Source organism: Pelophylax lessonae (genome assembly GCF_965119305.1).
Source record: "Pelophylax lessonae genome assembly, chromosome: 5".
In the NCBI taxonomy this organism is placed as follows: Eukaryota; Metazoa; Chordata; class Amphibia; order Anura; family Ranidae; genus Pelophylax; species Pelophylax lessonae.
In genome coordinates, this window is record NC_138772.1 from 385,159,226 (window position 1) to 385,186,254 (window position 27,029).

Sequence of the window (27,029 nt, forward strand, 5' to 3'; positions counted from 1 at the left end):
CTATAGAATGTCTTTAACCCATCAGCAGGACCAGTATCTGTTCCTTTGTGCAAGGAGGAACTGGAGGAGCACTGCCAGAGCCCTACAAAATGACCTCCAGCAAGCCAATGGTGTGAATGTCTCTGACGAAACAATCAGAAACAGAGCCTTGTACATGGTAACACTAAAAGACAAAATTAAAAACAATATAAATTTATTGAGTACAGATCATAAAGATCCACAATACCACATGAAAAAATAATTCTACATTAACTTACAAAAATACAATTGATTTTAACATTCATATATATCCATAAGACATCCAATGAATGGTTCTTATATAAAAAACCCCCAGGTCAGCGGTCTACCAGGCATGGCGGTTTGCCCTGATGTGAGCCTGCGGAAACTGGAAGGGAGATTTGGACAGGTAATTTAGTTAGATCCTCCTCCTCCTTTCTACCACATGGGGAGTTTTACCCCCATAGACTTATGTAATAGTATGGCTGCAAGTGGTAACATATCTTAGTGCTATTCCAATATGGTATCTGTTTTATCTAGAGTTTGGGTGTTGTCTTGAGAGTGTTGCAGACATTGAGGACTTGCTATATCTGCTCTGATTGTGGCATTTGGATCGATTGTGGGTTATTCCCACTAAAGTAAGGGTAATATATCTATATAGTATTCAGGGGGAAAATGTTGTCCATCTTTGTGGGGTGGGTTAAGGTTCATATTGCTGGAATATGTATTCCTACAGGCTACCACTATTTAGGAAAAACACTGCCCAAATCCTGAAGTATCAAGAAGCTAAAGGCTGACTATAGGATCCAATTTAATCCCACCATTGGGATTATCACATTTGGCTATAGTGGGTAATTAATGGTCATAGTTTTCAGGGGGAGGATTTTGGGGGTTTTGAAAGTTAACATTTAATAAACGTAAATTTAACCATTTTTTTTAACATCCAATTACAGTATGATTAATCTTGCATCTTTGCAGACTTCACCTGGGGTATATGTTCTCTCTATGATACACTAATATTCGCCCGGGGTGAGAACCATTCACTGGATGTCTTATGGATATATATGAATGTTAAAATCAATTGTATTTTTATAAATTAAAGTAGAATTATTTTTTTATTTTTTCCATGTGGTATTGTTATGGTATTTTTAGGATCTGTACTCAATACATTTAGATTGTTTTTCATTTTGTCTTTAGTATTACCATGTACAAGGCTCTATAAGTCTCCTGAGGAAGCCACAATTGTGATGAAACATGTTGATCGGAAACCTCTGTACAAAGGCCATATGAATTTATTCTGGTTTTTTTTAATGATTTCTTTTAAAACTTTTGATATTTGAAATAAAGAATTATTTTTTAGATATAATGTCTAATTTGCATTGATAAGCACCTTAAAAATTCCGTTATCCACTCTTCTCTAAATAATGTTTACAATAGTTGGGATGTGGTGCATTTAAAACAAACCTCAAATCTCTAGCAAAGTTATTCGATAATCAGAAACAGACTTCATGGAGGGTGGCCTGAGGACCAGACGTCCTCTAGTGGGCCCTGTGCTCACTGCCCGGCACTATGAAGCTCGATTGGCATTTGCCATTGAACACCAGAATTTGCAGGTCCGCCGCTGGCACATTGTGCTTTTCACTCTGAGCAAGTGACAGACGTGAAAGGGTCTGGAGAAACCGTGGAGAAGGTTATGCTGCCTGTAACATTGTTCAGCATTACCTGTTTGGTGGTGGGTCAGTGATGGTCTGGGAAGGCATATCATGGAAGGACGCACGGACCTCTACAGGCTAGACAATGGCACCCTGACTGCAAATAGGTACTGAGATGAAATCCTTAGACCCGTTTTCAGACTCTACGCTGGGGCAGTGGGTCCTGGGTTCCTCCTGGTGCATGACAATGCCCAGCCTCATGTAGCGAGGGTATGCAGCCAGTTCCTAGAGGATGAAGTAATTGATACCACTGAATGCTCCCCATGCTCGCCTGACCTAAATCCAATAGAACATCTCCGAGAGATTATTATTTTTCGGTCCATCCAATGACACCAGGTTACACCTCAGTCTGTTATCAGTAAAGATATCCAGCATGATATTTTTCAAATATGTGTTTTCAAAGTATTCATTCCATTTTTTTGAGTGGTGTACATTTACGTTTTTGGTTTCAACATGACAAAATGTGGAAAAATGTAAGTGTATGAATACTTTAAGGCACTGTAAATATCTTTACCCCCCTTTCTTAGAAGTGATCACATTGCCTCTGTTATCAGCTGCATAAGAGTTGAGGAAGGAGAAACAGCAGCACACAGAGCTTCACAGTGAAAGGCTGTGAGGGGAAAGGGGGGTGTCAGGGCAAGTCTGATCATTGGAGGAGAGCAGGCTGAGTTCCCTGCACAGCTTGAGAACTGACCGAGGTGTGCTATTCCTGCTTAGTGTGGTTCATTTTTAAAAAGAAAGCAGAGGGACTGGCAGGAACACCAGGGATTTCACACAAGGAAGCAATATAAAGAGCAGGAGACTTCATACAAGCACATGGTACAGCAGACACATCAGGAATATGTATAAAAAATAACCGCGCTAAGCACAAACGTAAAAAAAGGGAATAAACCAATATGGTAACTAATTAAGTGATAAATATGAAAAGCTGCAGCTGTAGTGGGAAACGCCAAAGAATAAATGCAAAAGAAGAGCCACGCTAAATTGACACAATGATAATAAATCAAACTGTAAAATTGTGTTAACAGTAGACTGTGCTTCAAATTATACTATAATAACCAATTGAATAAACATGGCAATGAGACAATCTAATGGTAAATAATGTCAGTAAAATAAAGAAAAGTTAAAAAGTCCAAAATTGGGTGCCAAGTGCAAGAAAGGAATCCTCCACCAAATATTGTGACTTCTTCCACAATCAGTGCTGCATGCTAGGGGCACGCTAAACGCTTACCAGAAGGAAGATAAAGACAAGCATCCAAAATATAGTGGGAGCTCCAACGGAATCCTGTAGGTGGCGTGGCAGCCAACAGGAGGGCAAGCCGAGATCATATGACCGATTATTCAGTCTGAACACTGATGCTGCCCTGGAGCACCTTTTTTTTCAAGAAAGGAGTGTCGGGTCCGGACTATTTAGTTCGTTGGCTGGTTTATGATCACGGCTCCCTGCTGGACGTGTTAGAGAGGCATCACGCCACCTACAGGATTCCGTTGGAGCTCCCACTATATTTTGGATGCTTGTCTTTATCTTCCTTCTGGTAAGCGTTTAGCGTGCCCCTAGCATGCAGCACTGATTGTGGAAGAAGTCACAATATTTGGTGGAGGATTCCTTTCTTGCACTTGGCACCCAATTTTGGACTTTTCAACTTTTCTTTATTTTACGGACATTATTTACCATTAGATTGTCTCATTGCCATGTTTATTCAATTGGTTATTATGGTATAATTTAAAGCACAGTCTACTGTATCACAATTTTACAGTTTGATTTATTATTATTGTGTCAATTTAGCAAGGCTCTTCTTTTGCATTTACATCAGGAATATGAAACGTTGGTGTAACAAATGCTTTAAGAAAACTGTATACAGTGAGTCATGAAGCCAAACATATTAAAAAAATATATCTACATTTTACATACACTTTAAGATGTGTTCAACTTTCCCACTCAGGTGCTAAAGAGTGCAACGAAGGCTCTAACCACTTGTTGACCACGCTATAGCTGAATGACGGCTACAGCACGGCCAGTCAGTTCTGGGAGGCCATCATATTACCTCCTCCCGTGATCACGCCAGCTGCGGTGTGCGGACGGCTCGCTCTGTGATTGCGGAGTCCTCAGGACACTGCTGTTCACAGATTGAGGTAAAGAGCCAATCAGCGGCTCTTTGCCATATGATCAGCTGTGTTCAGTCACAGCTGATCATGATGTAAACAGAAGCCCATTATCTGCACTCATTTCCTCCTGCTGACAGAGAAGAGAGTCGATAACTGGTCGATAACTGGCTTGTGTAAAAAGGGACATGTGCACTGATTATCAGGGTCCTGATTATCAGTGCAGTCCCAACAGTGCTGCCAATCAGTGCCACCTATTTGTGCCCATCAGTACCACCTATTAGTGCCGCCTCATAAGTACCCATCAGTGAAGGAAAAAAATCACCTGTTTGCAAAAGGTTTTGTTATGACAGTATGAGGACAGGAGAGAGCCGATAACCGGCTTGTGTAAAAGGGACATGTACACTGATACTCAGGGCAGTGATTATCAGTGTCCTGATTATTAGTGCAGTGATTATCAGTGCAGTCCCAACAGTGCCCACCAGTTCACGCTATGAATGTCCAATTCTCCTATGATAACATTTAACTGACAGTTAATAAATCGTTAGTGAGTTTTATTAGGGCAGTTTCTGTATGTGCTGCGAGCAAAAGCCAGATTGTAGGAGTCAAGAAGGTTGTTGTCAGCGAGGTAGGAGCTCAGGAGTTTGTAGACTAAGCTTTCTAAAAATTAAAGAGGAACATGGGAGCAAGGAGATAGGTCATAAGTTGTTCAGGCTGGTAGGCTCCAGTAAGGGCTTTTTAAGTACAGGGGTGACCAGTGCATACTTTCTGGGGATATCCCCTATTGATTTAAAAACTGGAAATAAAGCAATTTAAATCTATATCTAGGTTCAAACCGCCAGGCTGGAGGGAGTCGAATTGATAAATCCATTTGGTTTCATTTTGCGATATTCTCTTCGTTTTATTGTCTCCTCTCCAATGTCCCTTAATTGTGTCTAGACCGTAAAAAACTATTCCACTTGGATCACGGTGATGCACTTCAGAAAAATGTCTGGACAGACTATGCTTAGGGAAGCCTTTTTTGATATTATTGTGTTCCCCAATCCAGGCATATAGTGGTCTGGTGGTCCGCCCGACGTACTGGAGTCGGCAAGGACATTCAACTACAGAAGTTACATGGGTGGTATTACATGTGATCAATTCCCTAATCTGGAATGTCTTGTTATTGACCCTAGATTTGAAAGATGTCATCTTCTTTTGTTGCGAGGGATTGGTTTTACATGATTGGTTTTACATGATTGGCACCTACGGCATCGGATGAAGCCCTTCATATCTGGAAATAATTTGACTGCTTTAGGAGGGTCTATTACATTATGAACCAGCCTATTCCTCAATGTAGGGGCCTTTCCGATAAATGAATCTTGGTTTGTCAGGTAATACCTTGGAGAGTGTTTTGTCAGATTTCAGAATGGGCCAGTATTTGTGAAAGATTTTTTTCTACTGATTTAAATTGGCTGTTAAATCCGGTAATAAAAGCACAATCAAATTTACCTTTATTTCTTCCATTCTTGCTTGTAAGCAGATCTTCTCTCCTCATATTTCCCACTAGATTTTTGGTAGTCTCCAAAGTTGCCCTTTTGTAACCTCTCTCTTCAAACCTGTTTGTTAATATGTCTGCTTGTAATTCATAATCTTCAGATTTCGCACAATTGCGTCTCAACCTCATATACTGTCCCTTGGGTATATTTTGTTTCCATTTAGGATGATGACAGCTAGAGGTTGGTATATACCCGTTTTTATCAGTGGGTTTGAAATATGTCTAGGTTTTGTAATTTATTTCCCTCTTTATATATCTGAAGGTCCAAAAATCCAATTTTTTCCTTATTGTAATGGTCTGTAAATGTAATGCCATATCTATTATGATCAATCTCATGAAGAAATGAATCAAGAGATTCTTTGGTTCCCCCCCATAACATAATAATGTCATCAATGCAACGGAGGTAAAATCGTAGGTAAGGCCTGTATACATTGAATATATGTTCTTCCTCCAATTTATTCATGACCAGATTGGCAACGCTGGGGGCATAACGGGCCCCCATTGCGACACCTTTGGTTGAACATGAAATGTATTGGCAAACCAAAAGTAATTGTTAGCCATGGCCAGTTCTAACCCTTCTAGAATGTATTTAATTTGTATTTGTTTGAGATCAGTCCCTTCATATAAAGCTTTTCTTACTCCCTCCAACCCATCAGCTTGGTTGATGCTGGTATATAGAGAATTGGCATCTATGGTGACCAAAAAACAGGAGTCTCCAATGTCTAGATCACAAATCTCACTAATGAGTTAGGTACTGTCTTTTAGGTATGATCGGCCTTTGCATACATTGGTGGTTGGAGAAATTTATCTAAATACTGTCCTAGTCTTGAAAACAGGAAGTCAACTCCGCTGACAATAGGTCTCCCCGGTGGTTTGTCAAGTTTTTTTGGTAAATAGTATAGCACCAGAGTTTTTGAAGATTCTGGGATTAAGTATCTCGCTTCATTTTATGTGAGGATTCCAATATCTTTGCCTTTCTTGATGTATGATTTGAGTTTCTTCTTATATTCCTTTATTGGGTTGGATTTTAATTTCTTATAAATTCCAGGAACCCGAAGGAGATTATTCATCTCATCTTCATAGTCCTGTTTCTTCGGAATAACCAACCCACCGCCTTTGTCTGCTGGGGCATTACAACTTTCTTGTTTTTTTCTATATTTCTAATAGTTTTCCATATCCTCTTGTTTTCTTTGCTTCGAACGTTGTTTCTTAATGTCATATGCCACAGATTTTTTTTTTTATTTTCTATTTTTTTGTTTTAATATTTCTTAATGGACTCATTCCTTTGGTTTTGATATACCATCACATTTTCTAAATATAGGGGTTCCATATTAAACCATTTATATTAAGGAATAAGCCTTCCTTCTCCCGTTCTAGGCTGAGACTGCAGGTTTATTATCTTGCATTATCTATTGTCCCCAATGAGTGACTGTTTACCAGCTTTTTATTCTGCCCGGTAACACTTGACCAGCTCTCAGGGACTTGTTGATTGGCCACAATACTTTTCGCTTACCACAGCTGTTTCCGGTTGCCTACTAACCACTCGGTATATCTAGATGGAGGAGATGGCGTAGTGACGCTGCTCCTGATGACGTTGTTCTGACGAAACGCGTAAAGCGCCACACGCTATTTACGATTTCCGAGTGACACGCAGTTCCAGTAGCTGGAACGCACCGCGTTTCCGGAAGTGTGCCGTAATAGAGGATAGTTGCGGCTGACTGTATTGATCACCCACGCTTGTTTTTACCTCTGCTTATGTGAATACCATTCTTACTTTTAATAAAGGATATATTTTAAATAGTACTTCACTGTGTGAGGCTTGTTTCTTCCAAATGGTCTGGATCTCCCTACCAATTGCCCCCTCTGATGCCATTCTGAGTGGGTATTACTTACTGGAGGCTGTTACCCTATACCCCAGAGGCGGATCCAGCTGGGAAATCCACTGAGGATCGTTGTGTCCTGATGTGATTAACCCTTGAGTATTACGCCCATCACCCCTGTATGGGTACCATTTTCTGGTGAGTGCGGCTAATATTGGGAAGGGAGCACCAAGGCTACTTCACCAGCACAACCACCCTGTGGATCACCTCGAGATTCTTCACTTTTTTGGATCCCGAATTCACCATATGGACTATTGTTTTAATGCACCTGGCCACTCATGCTATAGCCACTTTACTTAATTTAACAATTTTTCTCATACACCTATCACTATCTTTCTGACCCAGGAAACATCTCCTGGGTATATTCACTTTATTTAAGTATGTATAATGTTAATCACTGTTTCTTCTACTCCATTTACTTGATTTTCTACTGGAGTTTGTTCTTGTATTTATAATACACTGTATTATTCACTTTAATTATTTTTTCAGTATCACAGTTTTCGGTATTACATATCATTCCACCAACACACTCACTTACCATCACTTATATATCCAGGTTCGCCTTTGTGATAATAAAATTTGAAATAGTATGTTTCATTGCACCTCACTATATATAGGTTGTTTTTGACAGTGTCTTTTTTGTGATATCTTTTCACATAGATCAATATCACCTACTTCACCCAAGCACTTACCACCACCTTCGGCACTTTATTTTACTTGCCCCATCAATATATGATAGGTTTTATGTGTCATCTAATTATCTAATTTTGGACTCGCATTGATATACAGTAATCCCCTGCTCCATCGCGGTTCAGTTTTTGCGGTCCCGGTAATTCGCTTTTTTTTTGTAATGTTATTTTACTATATAAATCATTAAAAATGAAATATTTTTGTGTTTTCCATAGCTCTTGCTATGTCTTTTAGTATCTTTTATGTGTTTAAATGAGTTTCTATTGTTTTAAAAGTGTGTTTAAAGACCTTAAAATGCTTCTACACGTACAGTGACAGTAAAATAAACATGCCTACAATGCATTTTAATAGGGTTTTTCTATTTCGCGGAAGTTCACTTTTCGCAGCTGGGTCCGGAACGTAACCCCCGCAATGGAGGGGGGTTTACTGTATTTATATACTTTAGGTTCAAACCATTTTAAAGATATTTATATATTTAGGGGGAAACCTATTTAGGTCATCATAACTATTCCGTTATATTTGTATTTAATAAGTGTCTTTACCTTCTAACATCTGCATATCGACATGGTATCATTGCGGACTACTCTAACAACTTTTGTATGTGACACATTGCCTTTTACTGATTAAGGCAGCCCATTACCTCTCTTCCCCCTTTTACATACCCCATATATACCCTTTTGAGTTATATTCAGGAGGTAGGCTGCAGCCAATCTATTATCCTGAGCGCAGATTTTTTTCCTCTTTTTACTACTCCTCCCTCCAAAGATGGGGTACTATTGCTCCCACTAACACCAACGATGGGGTACTATTCCTGCTACTGACACTCATGGTGGGACACTATTAATTCCACTAACCCCAACAATGGGGCACTATTCCTTCCACCAATACCAACAATTGGGCGCTATTCATGTACAACAACCCTTGATATCCCTTCCCAATCTTCTCTTGGAATTCGATAGATATAGCACCCTGTCTAATTTTAAAATTAACCTTGCGAAGTCGGAGATCTTAAATGTCACCATCTCCCCAGCCGTAGTTCCCACTATTCGCCCGTTTTTCCCTTTTATTTGGCAATCTCATTCCCTCAAATATTTAGGGGTTCACATCACTGCCTATGTAGAAGATTTGGCTCGGGTTAATTATATCCCTTTACTGAACTCAATTAGAGTTAACTTTACAAATTGGCAACACCTAGCCACCTCTTGGATAGGTAGGGTGAACGTTGTCAAAATGAACGTGCTGCCCAGGGTGCTCTTCATGTTTCAAATGCTTCCGTTTAACGTGCCAGGTAATTTAGTCAAGACTCTAAATTCCTTGGTAAGAACATATGTGTGGCGCCGCTTACAGCCCCAGTTGGTGCTATCGCTATTGGCGCGGGACAAAAACCGGGGTGGGTTGGCGGTGCCCGACTTTGGGAGATATCTGGCTGCCGCCTCCCTGGTACGGATAGCCGACTGGAAATTTTATTCAGGGGAAAAGCTTTGGGTCCAATTGGAGCAGAAGTTGGCGACTACCTCTTTGTATGTCCAACTCTGGATACCCCCGGCTTTTAGAAGCCTAGCTGACACCGCTTCACCCCTTACCAGTTCGGTGTTTTCCGAGTCCGGGACGCGCTTCACAAGTCCCACAAGATTCCATACAACTCACCGCTTATGCCAATTCTAGGTCATAGTTACTTCTTGCCGGGCCATAAGGACTCCTCGTTTTCTCAGTGGCTTCCACAGGCTACTGCTACTCTTCTTCATCATATAACTGGGTCGGAGGGGATACTTCCACTCTCCAAGTTATGCCGCTCTGCATCAAAGACATTCATGGACTGTTGGAAGTACCACCAACTACAGCAGTTTGTGAAAGCACTCCCTCATCCCCTACGCCATACGCATTCTTTAAATTCGATTGAACAAATCCTATCGCGCCCGGAACCAGGTAATGGCTTGTTATCACAGTTTTATAAAGCCCTAGATGCATTACTCCCCAGCCCTACTCCATCTTTCCTCAAAAAGTGGGAGCTAGATCTCAAGTGTACTCTCTCCCAGACAGAGGAGGAGGTTATCCTACAATTGTCTCATAGCTCAGCAATCTCCGCTAGGACGGCAGAAGCCAACTATAAGGTTCTTACTAGATGGCACTATTCCCCTGCCAAGTTACAGAGGATGTTGCCATCTCTTTCTGCCGCCTGTTGGAGAGGATGCGGGCTCAGAGCCACCCATGCACATATTTGGTGGTTCTGCCCTGTCATTCGCCCCTTTTGGACTACCGTATTATCATTAGCTGAGTCAATTCAGGGGTCACCGATTGCGAGGGATCCATGGACGGTTTTGTTCCACAATACCAAACTCTACCCTGCACAGTACCGTAAATCTATTACCCCCCACCTTTTAAATGCGGCTAAAGCTTTAATTCCGAAATATTGGAAGCAGTCAGCTGTTCCTTCGATACCTCAATGGCTGCGCGTGGTTGATCGTATCTATTATCTGGAGGACATGACCATGGACTTCCGTGGTCAGGCACCCCTGGCCCGCAAGATTTGGTCTTGTTGGTTAACATTCACCCACTCTAGTACATACGCCTCGTATATGGCGGACGCCTCTTCAGGTTAGAAGGTTAAGGCTGGTGTAACACTAAGGGAGTCCCCTCCTCTCCCCCTCTTTCTTTCCCAACCTGCTGCCCCCCCCCTCTTTTCCCCTTTCTTCTCTTCTTTTAGCTTTTTCTTTCTTGCTCTTTTTGAGCGCCTCCGTTTAGACATTTGGTTTTGATGTGTTTTAATAACCCCTGAAATATTAATCACTCATGAACACTCAGTTGCTTGTTTGCCATTTTTCGTTTATGGGAGTTATTCATGTTTGTATATTTGTGTAGGGACTGTATACCTGTATTTTGTTTCGCTCACGGAGGTCTTCCTTTCTGTGTCTGTATAAATACACACACATATATATATATATATATATATATATATCAATAAAAACATATTAAAAAAAAAAAAAAAAAAATTGGGCGCTATTCCTTCCATGGACACCACTGATGGGGCACTATTCCTACTACTGACACCAATGACTGGGCACTATTCCTCCCAGTGACACTAACGATGGTGCATGAATAATACCCCACCAAAGATAGGATCCTTTTTCTACTCACACTTGCCAAGGTCTGGCCTCCCAAAAGTCTGAAGCACAGTAGACTAGCCCTCTGTTAAGAAAAATTGGAGACCCCTGGGATAAAGCAAGAAGGTAACTGCAGTAGTTGTGAAGGAACAGGGTCCAGCGGGCAGGTGGTTAAGCAGGCATCTGAGAAAGTTTGGTAACTTCTTCTGTAATAGCGGAGTCAAAATAGGAAAGTATTGAATAGGGTGTCAGGCTAGCTTTTGAAAAGATTGGAAAACTATTGGGCAATGAGGGAGGGTTAGTGGGTGGAAGTGGTGGGGGACAAAGAGATTTAAAAAGGTAGAGAAGAGCCAACAAGGACTGGATAACAGCATATTAATAAGAGTGGCAAAACAGGTCCGTTTGGCAACACAGAAACAGAAATCTTATTTTAGGATGACAGATTTGTATAGGATAAAAGCTTGTAGGGATTTAGTTTTACGCCACAGTCGCTCAAGAGCACAGCTAAGTCTTTTGAGATTTCTGGTGTCGTCAGGTTGCCAAGATTGTAACAGTTGGGGCCCGATTCTGTGTGCAGTTACAGGAGCAAGTGTGCCCAGTGAGGGTGAGAGTGAACTGTTGTAGACAGAAATAGCCAGGTTAGGTCAACACATGGGTGAGAATTTGTCATAGAGGTGGTTAGTAGCAGAAAAATAAACAGAAGGACTAAAGGCGTGAAGTTTTCCACAGATCATCATTTGCTGTTTGGCGGTATAGGTGGTTGAAGACAAGGACACTGTGAAACTAATACGGTTGTGATCAGAAGTGTTGGTGAGGTAGCAAGGAGTGCAGCAATGGGAGAATATAAATTCAAGGGTGTTACCATCACAGTGAGTGGGAGAGTTTGTCCATAGTGTTAAAGTGATTGTAAAGGTTTTAAAAAAAAAAAAATAACAAACATGTTATACTTACCTGATCCTCCTTTTCTGGGATGCCCCGGCGTCACTTCTGGCTCCTCCCATTGACACAGGCGCTGCCCCGCCCCCCACTCTCGTGTCACTGGATTTTATTGACAGCAACGGGAGCTAATGGCTCCTGATGCTTTCAATCTATCCAATGAGGACCGAGACAGCGGCTGGAGCTGCTGGGCTCATCGCTGGAATGTTCGGGTTCAGGTAAGAATAACAGGGGGTCTGGGGGACAGCTGCAACCAAGGTGGTTTTCACCTTAATGCATAGAATGCATTAAGGTGAAAAACCTTTGGACTTTATAACTCCTTTAAGTAAAAAAAAAATTAAGATATAGCGGGGCTGTTACCATTATTGGGTATTTTATAGTCACCAAGAATGGTAGTGGGTATTTTACAGGAGAGAAACTACGGTAGTCAGGCAGTGAAGTCATCAAGGAACCGTGATACCAGGCCAAGAGGCAGATGAATCACTCCACTTTTCAGAGAAATTGGGGAAAACAGACAAATACAGTGAGTCTCAAAAGAAGAGAGGCATATAGATGGAGGTGTAGGAAGGACTTGAAAATGTTCTCAGTGGGGATAAAAAGGGATCCAACTCTACCTCCTTTTCATCCACTAGGTCTGGGGGACAGGAGAGGCAAAGTAAGAATCCTGATGCCAGGTTACAGTAATGGCAAGTAGGTTAAAGGAATGGGAAATAAAAAGGTCAAAGAGAGGTGAGCTTGTTACAGACAGAGCAGGTATTCTGGAGGGCACATGAGAAGGGGGGCTGATTTTTGGAAGCAGAGGGATAAACAAACTAAGTGGATTATGGCTGTTGCCAGAAAAGGCAGGGAGCCAGATGTGGGGCTTGCAGTTAGATAATTAAGGGCCGGGACTGGGTAAGATATCCCTAGAGATTCGGAGAAGGAGGGTGAAGAAAGTTAGGCTAAGTACACACGGCCAAAAGCGAAAACGTTCAGGTTTGGAAGGAACTGGCAGCGTTTAGCCTGTGTGACCCCTGATGTAAACACAGCAGTCTGTCATTGTGTCATGGTGTAAGTGCAGAGACTATATGATCCTGCTATGTAGGATCGTATGTCTCTGTGGTTACATCACAAGCCACGCCCCCCCAGTTAGATTCACGCCCCTAGGGATACATTTAACCCATTGATCACCAATAAAGTTAACCCCTTCCATGCCAGTGTCCTTTTTACAGTAAAAGTGCATATTTATAGCACTGATTACTGTAGTAATGTCACTGGTACTCCCAAAAGTGTAAAAAATGTCAGTCAGGGGTCCGATCTGTCTGCCGCAATGTCGCAGTCCCGCAAAAAAAAAAAAAATTGCAGATTGTTGCCACTACTAGTTAAAAAAAAAAAAACTAATAAAAAGGACATAAATCTTTCCCGTAGTTATTTAATGCAATAACTTTTGCGCAAACCAATCAAAATACGCTTATTGCGATTTTTTTTTACCAAAAATATGTAGCAGAAAACAAATTGGCCTAAAATGTTAAAAAAATTTTACAATTTGTTTTTGAGAATTTCATATAAAAAATGTGAAAATATGGTTTATTTTTTTCAAAATTGTCGCTCTTTTTGGTTTATAGCGCAAAAAATAAAAAAAAATAAAAAAATCGCACAGGTGATCAATTACCACCAAAAGAAAGCTCTGTTTGTGGGGAAAACAGGACGTCAATTTCATTTGGGTACAGCGTCACACGACCACGCAATTGTCCATTAAAATCACGCAGTGCCGAATCGCAAAATAGGGCCTGGTCTTTGAGCAGCCAAATCCTCCGGGGCTTAAGTGGTTAAGTAGCACAGTGTGATATACACATTCTGTCCAACTTCTTAAAACCAGCACAAAGGAAAAACAAAATGATGACCCCCAGTGTATCTTAGCTTTTCAAGAGTAAGTACAGTCAAAACAAGTTTTGGATAAAGCAGGAATTGAATAAATGTCAGATTTTCTTCTGTTTCTATTCCATTGGGGGGATTCCATCTACTCCCTGGTTCTAGGGAGACACTATGAAGTAAAAACACTTCTATACTAGCTGCCTCCAGAATAGGTTCACCCACCAAGAGATTTCAAAACGTTTCTGTCAGGCCCAGGGGTCAGGGGTGCTGGGAAGTGTGTTGTCCTAGGCTTTGGGGCTGTGTTTGTATAGACACTGCTCTAAACCAAGTCAGGAGCACAAAGCAAGGGGGGTTTCATAGCGCCCTTGCAAGGGAATGGGGCAGGCTGCCATAACGCAGGAAAGGTTATGCAGCAAACTAGGCACCAACTTAAACTGGAATGAAAGCAAGGATTAAATGATTAAGAGGCTGTATGATGAGTAAGTCTTTAAATCAGCTCCTGAAATGGTTTAAAGCAATAGAGGGGTTAATATCACTTTAGGGTGCTGTCGTTTCCAACAATGTTCAGAGGAAGTTAGCAAACAAAAGCAAAAGTTAATTGGCTGCATCTGATAAGTTGTTATCAACCAAATTCATAAACCTGTCCATGATCCTGGTAATTCTTGGCTAAGCACAGAGTTATGTTTTTTTGCGCATCAAGCAGTCAGCGGTCTACCTATCACAGCGGTCTACCTATCAAATGGACCAACACTGCACGAAAGGCCTCCTTGCGCTTCCCTTTTGATAGATGCACTGAGCCTTGCTAATAATATACATTATGTAACACATTAACAGAAAAGTGTAGTGTGTATGGGGAATATGAAGAGGAAGAGAAGAAATGACTAACAGCTTTTATCAGATGAAGCAAGATGAAGCAAGACAGATGTCTTCTGAGAGAGCACTGACACAAGCACACTTCATAAAAATTAGCTTCTCAGAAGTAAAAGTGACTCTTCAAGGTTACCCTGACATAAAACCTGTGAAGCAGCTGCTGCACGTGGATGCTGCATTTCTCATCTTACTTTCAGAAGTTAAAAAGGCAGGATCTACACAAACTGTCAGTGTTCTGAGGTGTTCAAGACCTTTAGCATCCAAACAAGTCATTATCATAAATATTAATAAAATATCATTTTTACTAGAAGCTCAATTCAAACTTTAAATAGTTTATAGCATTTTAACTTCTAATAAAAGCAGATAATCTACCAATTATAGGCTATGTTTTTTTCTGAGTAGCAAAATAGAGAGACTGTATTTATAAACTGGACACTAAAATTTGACTACATCATAAGTACAGGAAATGCAGTCAAAGATAGAAGGTATGAAATGCAAAAGAACAGCTACAATCCTATTACTAGATTACAGCATGATTTACTTAAGAGTGCATGTAGTGAGGTACCAATGTAATGCATAAACAATCTAAACAGGCAAATAAAATGTGAACATCAAATTTTGAATTGCATCATATCATTATAATGAATGATAAATCTGTCACAATTCTGAACACCTATACAGAGCAATCTTTTTTTATTAAAAGATACAAACATTAGGACTATAGCTTGATGCGACAACATCCTAAAATATAAATAGTGGTGTAGAAATTATATTTAGGATATCACAAAGAATGGCACAATATCAGGAGAGAACAATTCCACACAGAATAATAAATGGCTTTGGTGACCGTAAAACTTGTAGTGTGAACCAGCATTAAGTCCAGAAATTATGTTATATACAGTATATATATATATATATATATACCCTCACATTTTTGTAAATATTTTATCTTTTCATGTGACAACTCCCCTCAAAATAACGCAACACATAGCCATTAATGTCTAAACCGCAACAAGTGAGTACACTCCTAAGTGAAAATGCCCAAATTGGGCCCAATTAGACATTTTCCCTCCCCAGTGTCATGTGACTCAGTGTTACAAGGTCTTAGGTGTGAATAGGGAGCAGGTGTGTTAAATTTCGTATTAGCGCTCTCACTCTCTCATACTGGTCACTGGAAGTTCAACATGGCACCTCATGGCAAAGAACTCTCTGAGGCTCTGAAAAAAAGAATTGTTGCTCTACATAAAGATGGCCTAGGCTATAAGAAGATTGCCAAGACCCTGAAACTGAGCTGCAGCACGGTGGCCAAGACCATACAGCCATTTAACAGGACAGGTTCCACTCAGAAGAGGCCTCGCCATGGTCGACCAAAGGAGTTGAGTGCATGTGGTCAGCGTCATGTCCAGAGAACGTGCTCAGCATCATATCCAGAGATTGTCTCTGGGAAAAAGACGTATGAGTACGGCCAGCATTGCTGCAAGGTTGAAGAGGTGGAGGGTCAGCCTGTCAGTGTTGAGACCAAATGCCGCACACTGCATCAAATTGGTCTGCATAGCTGTCGTCCCTGAAGGAAAAACACAGCAATAAACAGAATTCCCAGAAAGGGCTAAACGTAGCCAACCAGGTAACCAAAGAGCTCAATTATAAAACAACTGGAGCTCACCTATCAAGAAAAAATACACCCTCAAGAGGCAGAAGCCTTTGCAACAGCAGCCTGCAAAACTTTGCGGCCAAAAGCAGCATTCGCAGATGCCATCACATCCACCTTGTAAAATTTTGTGAATGTGTGTACAGACGACCAGGTGGCCGCCTTGCAAACGTGGACCACTGAAGCCTGATAACAGAAGGCACAGGACGCACTAAGCGCCCTCTTAGAATGTGCTTTAACAGGGAAAGGAGGAACCTGACCCTTGATGGAATAGCCCTGCACCACCGTCTGCCTAATCCATCTGGAAATGGCTGCAGCAGATGCGGCCTGCCCCTTGCGAGAATCATCCGTAAGGAAAAATAAGGAGTCCGATAGTCGGATCGACTCAGTCGCAGCCAAATACACCCTGATAGCCTGGACCCCATCCACAGAATGTAATGCAATTTCTTTAGGGTGTTTAGGCTTAGGACACAATGAAGGCAACACAATGTCTTCATGTAAGTGGAACCCCGAGATGACTTTAGGAAGGAACAACTGACGGGGACGTACCACCTGGTCCCTGTGGACCACCAAGCAAGGTGACCGACAGGACAATACAGCCAGCTCTGAGACCCTGTGTGCAGAAATAATAGTAGGATGGAAGATCTGTCCTTGAGACAAAAGATCTTCTCTGAGAGGAAGCAGCCAAGGGGCGCCAGCTACCAGCCTTAAAGTGCCCGTGTACCAACACCAATGAGGCCAGTCTGGGGCCACCAGAATGACTGGAATCCATTCTGCCCTGATTCTGCGCAGAAGTCGCTGCAGAAGCTGGAGCAGAGGAAAGGCAGTATCGCCGGAGGCTATACGGGCCCTGAGGGGCCACCAGAGCGTCTGCGGCGTTTGCCAGAGGGTCTCGAGACCTTGCCACAAACCTCTGAACCTTCCGGTTGATGCAGGAGGCTAACAGGTCCACATCGGGGGTCCCCCACCAGAGACAAAGTTGTTGAAACCCCTCCGGGTGAAGGGACCATTCAAACGGAAACGGGGCTTGCCGACTCAGGTAGTCCGAATGCCAATTTGCCACCCCTCGAATGTGCACAGCAGAGAGGGGTGGAACAAAACGTTCAGCCCACCTTAGAATGCCGGCCACTTCTGGTGCCCCCTTGATGATTGACCTATGCCACCGCTGTGGCGTTGTCCAATTGAATCCCTACCGGGCACCCTTGCAGACAATCTGTTCACTGGGACAGGCAAAGCCTGATTGCGCGAATTTCCAGGATGTTGATCGCTACACTGGACTGCTTCCGAGACCAGAACCCCTGGGCTGATTCTGAGCCAAAGACACCCCTACCCCCTCGATCATCCCACCAATCAGTACCACCCCCCCAGCAATGGGGGGGGAGGGGGGGGGAGCTAGTGCAGGGTGAATCAAAAAACGAGGAGTGGGAAGGGCACATGAGGGACCGACCAACTCGGGGAGGGGCCCGCAACCACCCTGAAATTCCCATAGGAAAAGGGGGGCACTACTCACCATACCTTCGGAACCAGAGGGGCGCCACTCCGGGCAGATGACCTCCCCATCTTGGAATGGGGGGTGCTGTGGGCCAGAAGTACGCTGCGACTCAGGCCACGACACAGTCATGTGCGTGCTCGCAAGGTTTTTCACTCTCTGGACAGCCCCCATCTAGTGGGGCTAGGTCGCAGCCGACCTAGCGCGGAGCTGAGGTCTGCACATGCTCGCTGGCAAGACTGGGGAGACCGTAAGGATCTATGACAGTGATGGCGAACCTTGGCACCCCAGATGTTTTGGAACTACATTTCCCAGGATGCTCAACTACACTATAGAGCAGGGGTCTTCAAACTATGGCCCTCCAGTTGTTCAGGAACTACAATTCCCATCATGCCTAGCCATGTCTGTGAATGTCAGAGTTTTACAATGTCTCATGGGATGTGTAGTTCCGCAACAGCTTGAGGGCCGTAGTTTGAGGATCCCTGCTATAGAGCATCATGGGAAATGTAGTTCCAAAACATCTGGGATGCCAAGGTTCACCATCACTGATCTAGGATATCCAGTGCGTCACCCAGCTCGGCAGTTGACTGTAGTTCTCACTGGAACAGACTTGATTGTAGAAGAGGTCCTATAGCAGGAAGTGGGAGTATACCCCCTGGGACTGCCCTAGGGGCGTAGTCAAACTTTTTTAACTCTTTTCCACCTAGCGTCCTACTCCTAAGAAGAGCAGCATAACCCAAGGGTCAAAGAAGATATGGAGCTGTGTCCGTCAATGAACGAAAGAGAAATACATTTTATATTTTAAACACCCAACTACTTTCTCTGGAGCCTTTTCTTATCTTCGTGGAGATTTGTTTCAAGAATAAGTATGTGACATATACAATAACATGGATTTCCAGGGCCCTAGCTTTCAACGCAATGCTTTTTGCTAAAAAAAAAAAAAATTGGAAAACCTGTAGAAGTGCCAGGTATACTGGTTAAGTGTGAAGATTTGTACATTCAAATAACCATTAAGTTAGTTATGGCATGAATTGAACTATGTATATTTTCATTTTGTGAGGCCTTACTTACATACAACAGGATTAATGTTGAAATGAAAACCTGACCAGTGAAATAAATCTGAACAATAAAGGCCTATGTGTAAGAGACTAAAGTAAGTTCTTCAAGAAACCCACCAGCTGTTTTCCATGCATTCCAGCAAGCACAGGAAGACATCCGGAACATCCAGAGCCAGCTGCTTGAGACATGGAAAAATAGGATTTATTTTGCAAAAACAACCTATTTAAGGGAAAAGCAAATGAAAACATCTGGTGGTGTCTTAAATCCGTTTATCCTAGTCACAAGAAAACAGTTTCACCTACCTTTCTTCCAGTTTGTTTCTCTACCATGATGTTGCAGTCACTGTCAGAATTTTCACTTGGGGTTACTTTTGTGGATAATGTTTTGGGCATCTTATTATTAATTCAGTTCCCAAACCAAGTCAGCTTGATCATTATGTGCCTACAAGGAAAGAAAATATTTGCACAGAAAAGTTATAAAATTGATTATGCTACAGCCACTATTCATTCAAATGATAATTACCTAAATTAATGTCAACTCTTAAGCATACATGTTGGGAAAGGAAAGTTAGATGCAACAACTACCTATCTGAAAAGAAACTTTACATTTCTTAAGGTACTTTCAATTTATAGATTAGACAAGTAGGGGGATTAATTTAGAGAAATGAAGAGGATAAAAAAAATGATATCTAACATGCAAGTCATTTCACAGCTTACCTGTGAAGTTAAGCTAGGAATACACCACATGTGTCAAACACAAGGCCCTAGTGCTTCTCCTGCTGTTGTGGCACCCCCTTGTCTCTGCCCCCACCTTGTCTTAGCAGTCAGCAGCAGCGAGGAGGACATAATTCCCCCTACGGATTCTGCGTCTCTGTGTAGCTGCAGCATCCCTTCATCTCCGCCTCCCCTGGTATCAGCAGACTCCAGCAGCTGACTCCCGCCCTCCTCTGGTCCTCCTTCAAACCCTGCACCTTATGCTTCCCAGCTCCACCTCAGCTTCTTCCCAGAAGCGGCACAAGGTAAGGGAAAGTGCACTGTGATATAAGGGAGGGTGGGAAACTCTTGACTTCTGATGGTGGGGGGGCACTTGACATCTGACATATGAAGAGGAGAGTGGGGTGCTCTGGACATCTGCTTATGATTATTATGAGAATAATACACTGCTCAAAAAAATTAAAGGAACACTTTTTAATCAGAGTATAGTATCAAGTCAAATAAACTCCTGGGATATTGATCTGGTTAGTTAAGTAGCAGAGGGGGTTATTAATTTTCAGCTACTTTGGTGTTAATGACATTAACAACAGGGGCACTAGATGGGCAACAATGACAAGACCTCCAAAAAACAGAATGGTTTTACGGGTGGAGGCCACTGAAATTTTTTCCCCTACTCATCTTTTTTGACTGTTTTTCACTAGTTTTGCATTGGGCCCTGAGTGTCACTACCGGTAGCATAAGGCAATATTGGACCCTATAAAAAGGCACAACTCTTCCAGGATGGCACATCAATATGTGCCATTGCCAGAAGGTTTGCTGTGTCTCCCACCACAGTTTCAAGACCATGGAGGAGATTCCAGGAGACAGGCAGTTACTCTAGGAGAGCTGGACAGGGCCAAAGAAGGTCCTTAACCCATCAGCAGGACCGGTATCTGCTCCTTTGTGCAAGGAGGAACAGAATGAGCACTGCCAGCGCCCTAAAAAAGGACCTCCAGCAGGCCACTGGTGTGAATGTCTCTGACCAATCTGAAACAGACTTCATGAGAATGGCCTGAGGGCCCAACGTCCTCTAGTGGGCCCTGTGCTCACTGCCCAGCACCGTGGAGCTAGATTGGCATTTGCCATTGAGCACCAGAATTGGCAGGTCCGCCACTGTTGCCCTGTTCTTTTTGCAGATGAGAGCAGGTTCACCCTGAGCACGTGACAGACGTGAAAGGGTCTGGAGAAGTCGTAGAGAACGTTATGTTGCCTGTAACATTGTTCAGCATGACGGGTTTGGTGGTGGGTCAGTGATGGTCTCGGGAGGCATATCCATAGAGGGGCACACAGACCTCTACAGGCTAGACAATGGCACTCTAACTGCCATTAGGTATTGGGATGAAATCTTTGGACCCATTGTCAGACCCTACGCTGGTGCAATGGGTTCTGGGTTCCTCCTGGTGCTCCAGGGCTCATGTGGCGAGAGCATGCAGCTAGTTCCTAGAGGATGAAGGAATTGATACTAATGAATGGCCGACAGGCTTGCCTGACCTAAATCCAAGAGAACCCCTTTGGTACATCTGACGCCACTAGGTTGCACCTCAGTCTGTTCAGGGGCTCAGTGATGCCCTGGTCCAGATCTGAGAGGAAATACCCCAGGACACCATCTGTCTCTCAAAAAGGAGAATGTCCCGATGTTGTCAGGCATGCATACAAGCACGAGGGGCCATACAAACTACTGAGTACCATTTTGAATTGCTGCAATGAAATTTCAGCAAAATGAACTAGCCTGCGTTATTTTTTCACTTTTATTTTCAAGGAGTCTTTGAATTCAGCCCTCTGTAGGTTGATCATTTTCATTTCCATAGAACGATGTGGCATCCTTTTGTTCCTATCATTTTACCCAGTCCATATCAGTATAGATATCCAGCATGATATTTTTACCCACTGAGATTTGATGTATTTTTAAGGTGTTCCTTTATTTTATTTTTTTTAGCAGTGTACAATTCTATGCCAGCTGAATAGAAGGGTCGCACACCACTGGAATCATCCACAATAAACTTTGAGACTGCTCAGGCAGAACACCATGGAAATACCATGTTCTGTCAAGTCCATTACCAAAATCCGTAATAATAGAATGCAGAGGCAATTATTTAATATGATAAATAGTAGATCCATTTATATAGTCTTACAGATACAACCAGCCCTTTGAGTGCAACCAGAATGCTGATGCAGCCCATGATGAAATGGAGTTTGACACCCCTGGAATACAGAGTCAGATGTCTCCCTCATGCATTTAGTGCTGGGACTTGCCTTCCTTTATTCCAGTGTCATACTGAGCCATCTGGTTGGGGTGGGATCCAAATCTACCCATTAAGAGAACTGGTTGTGTTTTGAAACAGTAGGTGGGGCTATTCCATCTGAAATCAAAATACACAATTTCCCCAGATCAATCATCTTGGACTATAAAAATCAGACACTGGAAACTATTATAAAAGCACACCAACTCAACGATAACAGAATTTGTTTAATGGCTTCAGTATATAAAAGTCTACTCTAAAGACTATAATGTCTAGACAAGAGTCAAGAGAGCTAAATTATGAAATCCTTATGGATTATTTGTTTCATTGCATGCTTAATCTGAGAATCTGATCAACCAGTTAAAGTAAAGCTATATTTTTTTCCAATGTCGTTTTACTTGTTGAATATTTATGAATTGTAAAAATAGATCTTTTATATATTTTTTCTATCACTGGCATTTTTTAGTAAAAAAGCCCAGCAATACCCGCTCCCTTCTTGAACGTCTGATAACAGTTAGACGGACTCCGTTTATCTCACCGGGGGATCCATCTGCTGATCCCCCGCTGAGCAGGAGGATGACAGCTGTGTCTCTGCGCTTTGTGCGGAGACACAGCTGTCAGGTCCCCAAGCATCTCTATGGGGGAATCGGATGGGAAGGGACCGTCGGTCTGTTCTCATCCGATCCGCTGGACGGATGGAAAATAGGGTTTCCATCCGTCCAGATTTGACAGATCGGATCGGATGTCAGCGGACATGTCTCCACTGACATCCGATGCCCCATAGAGATGCATGGGCTGACAGTTCAGATCCGCCAAAAAAACTGACAGGCCGATCTGAACGGTCCGCCTGTGTGAAAGGGGCCTTAAGCCTGTGTGCACTGTAAAACAATGTATTATAAATAAGCAAGCTGTTAGAATGTGAAAACAAAAAATATCTCTGTGCTCACCAATAACAAATAATACAAAATAATATATACAAAATAAAGATGTTGCCACCAATCACTGTTGGGCTTTCCTACACCTAAAATGTCACTATCTGTGCAGTGCAACAAAATTTAAATGAGAAAACGGTCAATTAATAAAATACAAAAATAGTGATAAATATAATTAATATAAAAAAAAGTTATCAATATAATAAATCAATACTAGTCCTTTTAAAAATCAGAACTTCAATCTTCCTATAGATGCATTTCTCCTTTGAATATCAGTCCATATTATATCTTGCGTGCCATTTCCTCATAAGTACTCCAATAATGGGATTTTTGAGTTACCGTAAAATCCATTTCTCTGATGTTCATTGACAGACACAGCTTCTGATTCTTCTTAACCATGCCCCCTACAGGAGTAGGAGACTAGGCAAGAAGAAGCTTGACTATGCCTATGGGCAGTCCCAGGGGGTATACACCCACACTCAGCTATAGGCACTCAGTTTTGTTATAAGCAGCGTCAGAAGAAAGCCAACTCCACAGAGGGGTGGGTGCTGAGTCCGTCAATGAACATCAGAGAAATTGATTTTACATCAAGTTAAAAATCCCATTTTCTCTTTCGTTCAGTGACTGACAAAGCTTCTGATTCTTCTCAACTATTGGGATGTACCAAAACAGTGTCAAACATGAGGGGTGGAAAAACCGCAGAAAAAAATTCCCAAGGTTAACCACAGCCAACCAGGTAACATGGAGCTCAACCATAACAACTGGAGCTCACCTGAAAAAAACAATACACCCTCAAAGAGGACCAGGTCCTCTAAACAGCAGCCTTCAAAACCTTGCGGCCAAAAAAAGCATCCGCAGATGCCAACACATCCACTTTATAAAACTTTGTAAAAGTGTGCACAGACGGCAGTGTGTAAAGACGGCCAGATGGCCGCCTTTGCCAACCTGTATCACTGATGCCTGATGATGGAAGGCCCAGGAGGTACTAAGCGCCCTAGTATAGTGTGCCTTGACAGGGAAAGGAGAAACCTGACCCCTATTTGAATAGTCCAATTCTCCTGCGCTCAAGTGCAGTATAATGGAAGAAAGAGGAATGTTTCCAACAGGCTTGGACGGGTATGACTAAGCTGAGCAGCATTTCTTGGGAAGGGGGGCTCGTCCTCGAAACGCGTCAGCCCAGCCACAGCAGCTCCATGCGGCTTACTGCATGCCATCCAGCATCACGCAGTGTCCTGGCTACCTTGGAGATTTCCTATTGCTTATGTCGATGTGTGTATTATTCACACCTGTTTAGTGAGTATATTTTATACGTTTTACTATTTTAATAAATGTTTTTTAGTGGTAATGCACTAGGTCGGTCCACCCCTCTTTTTTTCCATTTCTCCCTAATTGAATGGGCCTGAATCACTGTCTGTCTGATCCATCCGGAAATGGTGGCAGCAGAAGCAGCCAACCCTTTTGGAGGTCCAACCACGAGTACAAACAGTGGGTCCGAATTCCTAAAAGACTATAGCTGCCATGTACACCCTGATTGCCCGAAGTACATCCAGGGAATGCAGAGCAATTTCTTAGGAGGTTTGAGCCTGGGACATAGGGAAGGCTACACAATATCTTCATTCAAATGGAAATCAGAGACGATCTTTGGAAGGAACATAGAACCACCTTAGCTCTGTAAGCCAACGCGAAAGGTGAACAACAAAACAACGCCGCCAGCCCTGACAACCTGCATGCAAAAGTAAAAGCTACCAAAAAGGCCACCTTCTGGGACAACGTAAGCAGGGGAACCTCCCGATATTTCTGAAGGGAGATTCCTGGATAACTGAAAACACCAAATTTGAGGACCCACCAGCGGTAATGGAGATCGCACTGGAGGAACCAAGTGTCGAGCTCCCTGGATAAAGGTACGCACCAAAGTATGTGTGGCCAATGGACGTTGAAAGAAAACCGCCAAGGCCGAAACCTGGCCCTTGATGGTACTCAAGGCCAGGCACTGCCTGGAGGAAAGCCAAGATCCAAATCACTGAAAAATGAGCGAGGGAGAACCCCAAAAGACTCAAACCATGCAACGTACGTCTTTCCAAGTACGATGGTAGATCTTCCTAGAGGTAGATTTTTAACCTTTAACAGCGTAGGAATCACCGATTCAGACGAACCTCTATCCTTCAGCACCTGGCTTTCAACAGACAAGCCGTTTAAACCAGCGACTGTAAAGCAGGATGGAAGATTGGCCCTTGGGACAGCAGATTTTCCCTGAGAGGAAGTCTCCAAGGAAGATGGGTGACCAGCCATACCCGATTAGTGTACCAAGACCGGCTAGGTCAGTCTGGAGCCACTAGAAAGACCAGAATGCCTTGCTGCCTTAATCCTGCTGCCACAAACCTCTCTACCTTCCATGGAATGTGTACAGCAGAGAGGGCTAGAACGATTGTTCTGCCCACCTTGGAATGCCAGCTACTTCCTGATCTGCCAGGACACTTCTTGTGCCCCCATGGTGATTGACATTGGCGACGACCATGGCATTGTCCGACTGAATTCGTACCGGACACCCCTGAAGATGAATTATCCAATGATCCAGACTAAAGTCTGATCACTCAAAGTTCCAGCACATTGAGTCCAGACCCCCCTGAGCACAAGCTGTGCCAAGGATGCCTCCCCATCCGGACAGGCTGGCATCCGTGGTGACAACTACCTAGTACTGGTGGAGAAGGATTTCCCTGTCGAAGTGCAGGAGAATGAAGCCACCTGCATCCGCATGCGACCCCGAAGGGATGACCTTCTGTTGGACAACAGAAGCTGAATTGCCTCCTGCAATTTCTGAGGTTTTTTTCAGAGGACGCAACACTCTGGCGAAGGCTGAATCCACCCAGTTAGTCCACTTTGTGGGCATAACCAGAGCAGATTTCTGAAGGTTCAGAATCCAAACAAACTCCCTCAGAGATCGCAGAGCAATCTCCAAGGTGTCAATCAGAACAGTCGGAGACTGCTCGCAGAAGAAGATCATCCAGGTACCCCAGTACTGCCATCCCCTGCTGACGAAGCAATGCTAGCACCGGGCCAACACTTGTGAAGAGCCGAGGAGCGGAGGCAAGATCAAAGGTAAACGCCACAAATTGATAATGCTCCTCGCCCCTGGGCAAAGCAGAGGAAGCACTGGTGAACGGCACATATTGGATTGTCCTTGATGATAGAAGCTAGAAAATCCCCCAGATGTAGGGATGCCACTATTGTGCGAATGGACTACATTCGGAGCCTCTGTACCTGCACCAAGCAGTTTAGCACCTTGAGGTCCAGAGTTGGACGCACCTTGCCTTCCCTCCAGGAAACTGTAAACCGGTTTGAGAAAAACCCCTGAAAACATCCTGAAGCTGGAACCGGGACAATCACCCTATGAAGTCTTGCACTGCCCCAAAGTGACCCTGTAAGCGATCTGGGGAGAAGTGCAGATTGGAAGGGAAGAACCTTTCCGGAGGAAAAGACCAAAACTCGATCTTGTAGCCTGACCGAATGATTTAGTGGACCCACTTGACCTGTACTAGAGAGGCCCACAGATTTGTAAATCAGCAAAGACGTTCCTCCACTCAAGATACGGGTGAGGGCACCCATACATGCAGAGGAAGCTTTGTCGGCAGGTCTGGAAGAGCCCCTCGTGGCTTTTCAGACCAGGTCCTCTTGGAACCTCCAGGGGAGGCCCTAAAGGACTTTTATCCCTTGAGGACAAAAAAGGCATCTTATGAGCCGAGAAGAATGGCCCAGGTCTACGACGGGGCTCCTCGGCCTCGGTAGCCTGCAGAAGAAGAGTATTCTTCCCCACCCTGTGTGACCCTTAATGTCATCCAAGGAAGCTCCAAACAGGCGATCTCCCACAAAGATGAGATCAGATAAAGCCTATTTAGAAGACTGGTCTGCAGACCAGCATTGTCAGGCAGAGAAGACGCTGAAGTATGACTGCTGATACATACAGCCTAAAATCAAAAGGAGCTGCATCCAAAGAGGCATCACAGATAAACTGTAGCCCCTGAATCAACTTTTCTGCCACCCCCGAAAAAGGCAGGGGGAAGCCGTTTTCCCTCCAGGTCCCGGCGTAAACGTTTAGCCCACTCATCAGAATTTGCGACACCAGGGCAATAGTAAATACCAGCCAAAGCTGAACCAGCCATAGTGAAACATATTGCGGGGGAGAGTCTGCTCTCTCCTATCTACTGGTTCTTTAAAGGCCAAGGACTCCTCAA

General features: G+C 43.3%; 1 protein-coding gene across 4 annotated transcripts in view; it reads right to left on the reverse strand.

Moving 5' to 3' along the window:
• ANKRD12 (ankyrin repeat domain 12) overlaps positions 1 to 27,029 on the reverse strand; it is a 333,910-nt gene that overhangs the window by 202,175 nt on the left and 104,706 nt on the right. For all 4 annotated transcript variants that reach the window (XM_082257365.1, XM_082257363.1, XM_082257364.1 and 1 more), the window contains exon 2: positions 19,179 to 19,317. In XM_082257365.1, coding sequence (XP_082113491.1) covers positions 19,179 to 19,268 — 90 coding nt within the window. In that variant the 5' untranslated portion in view covers positions 19,269 to 19,317. The remainder of the gene's footprint in view (positions 1 to 19,178; positions 19,318 to 27,029) is intronic.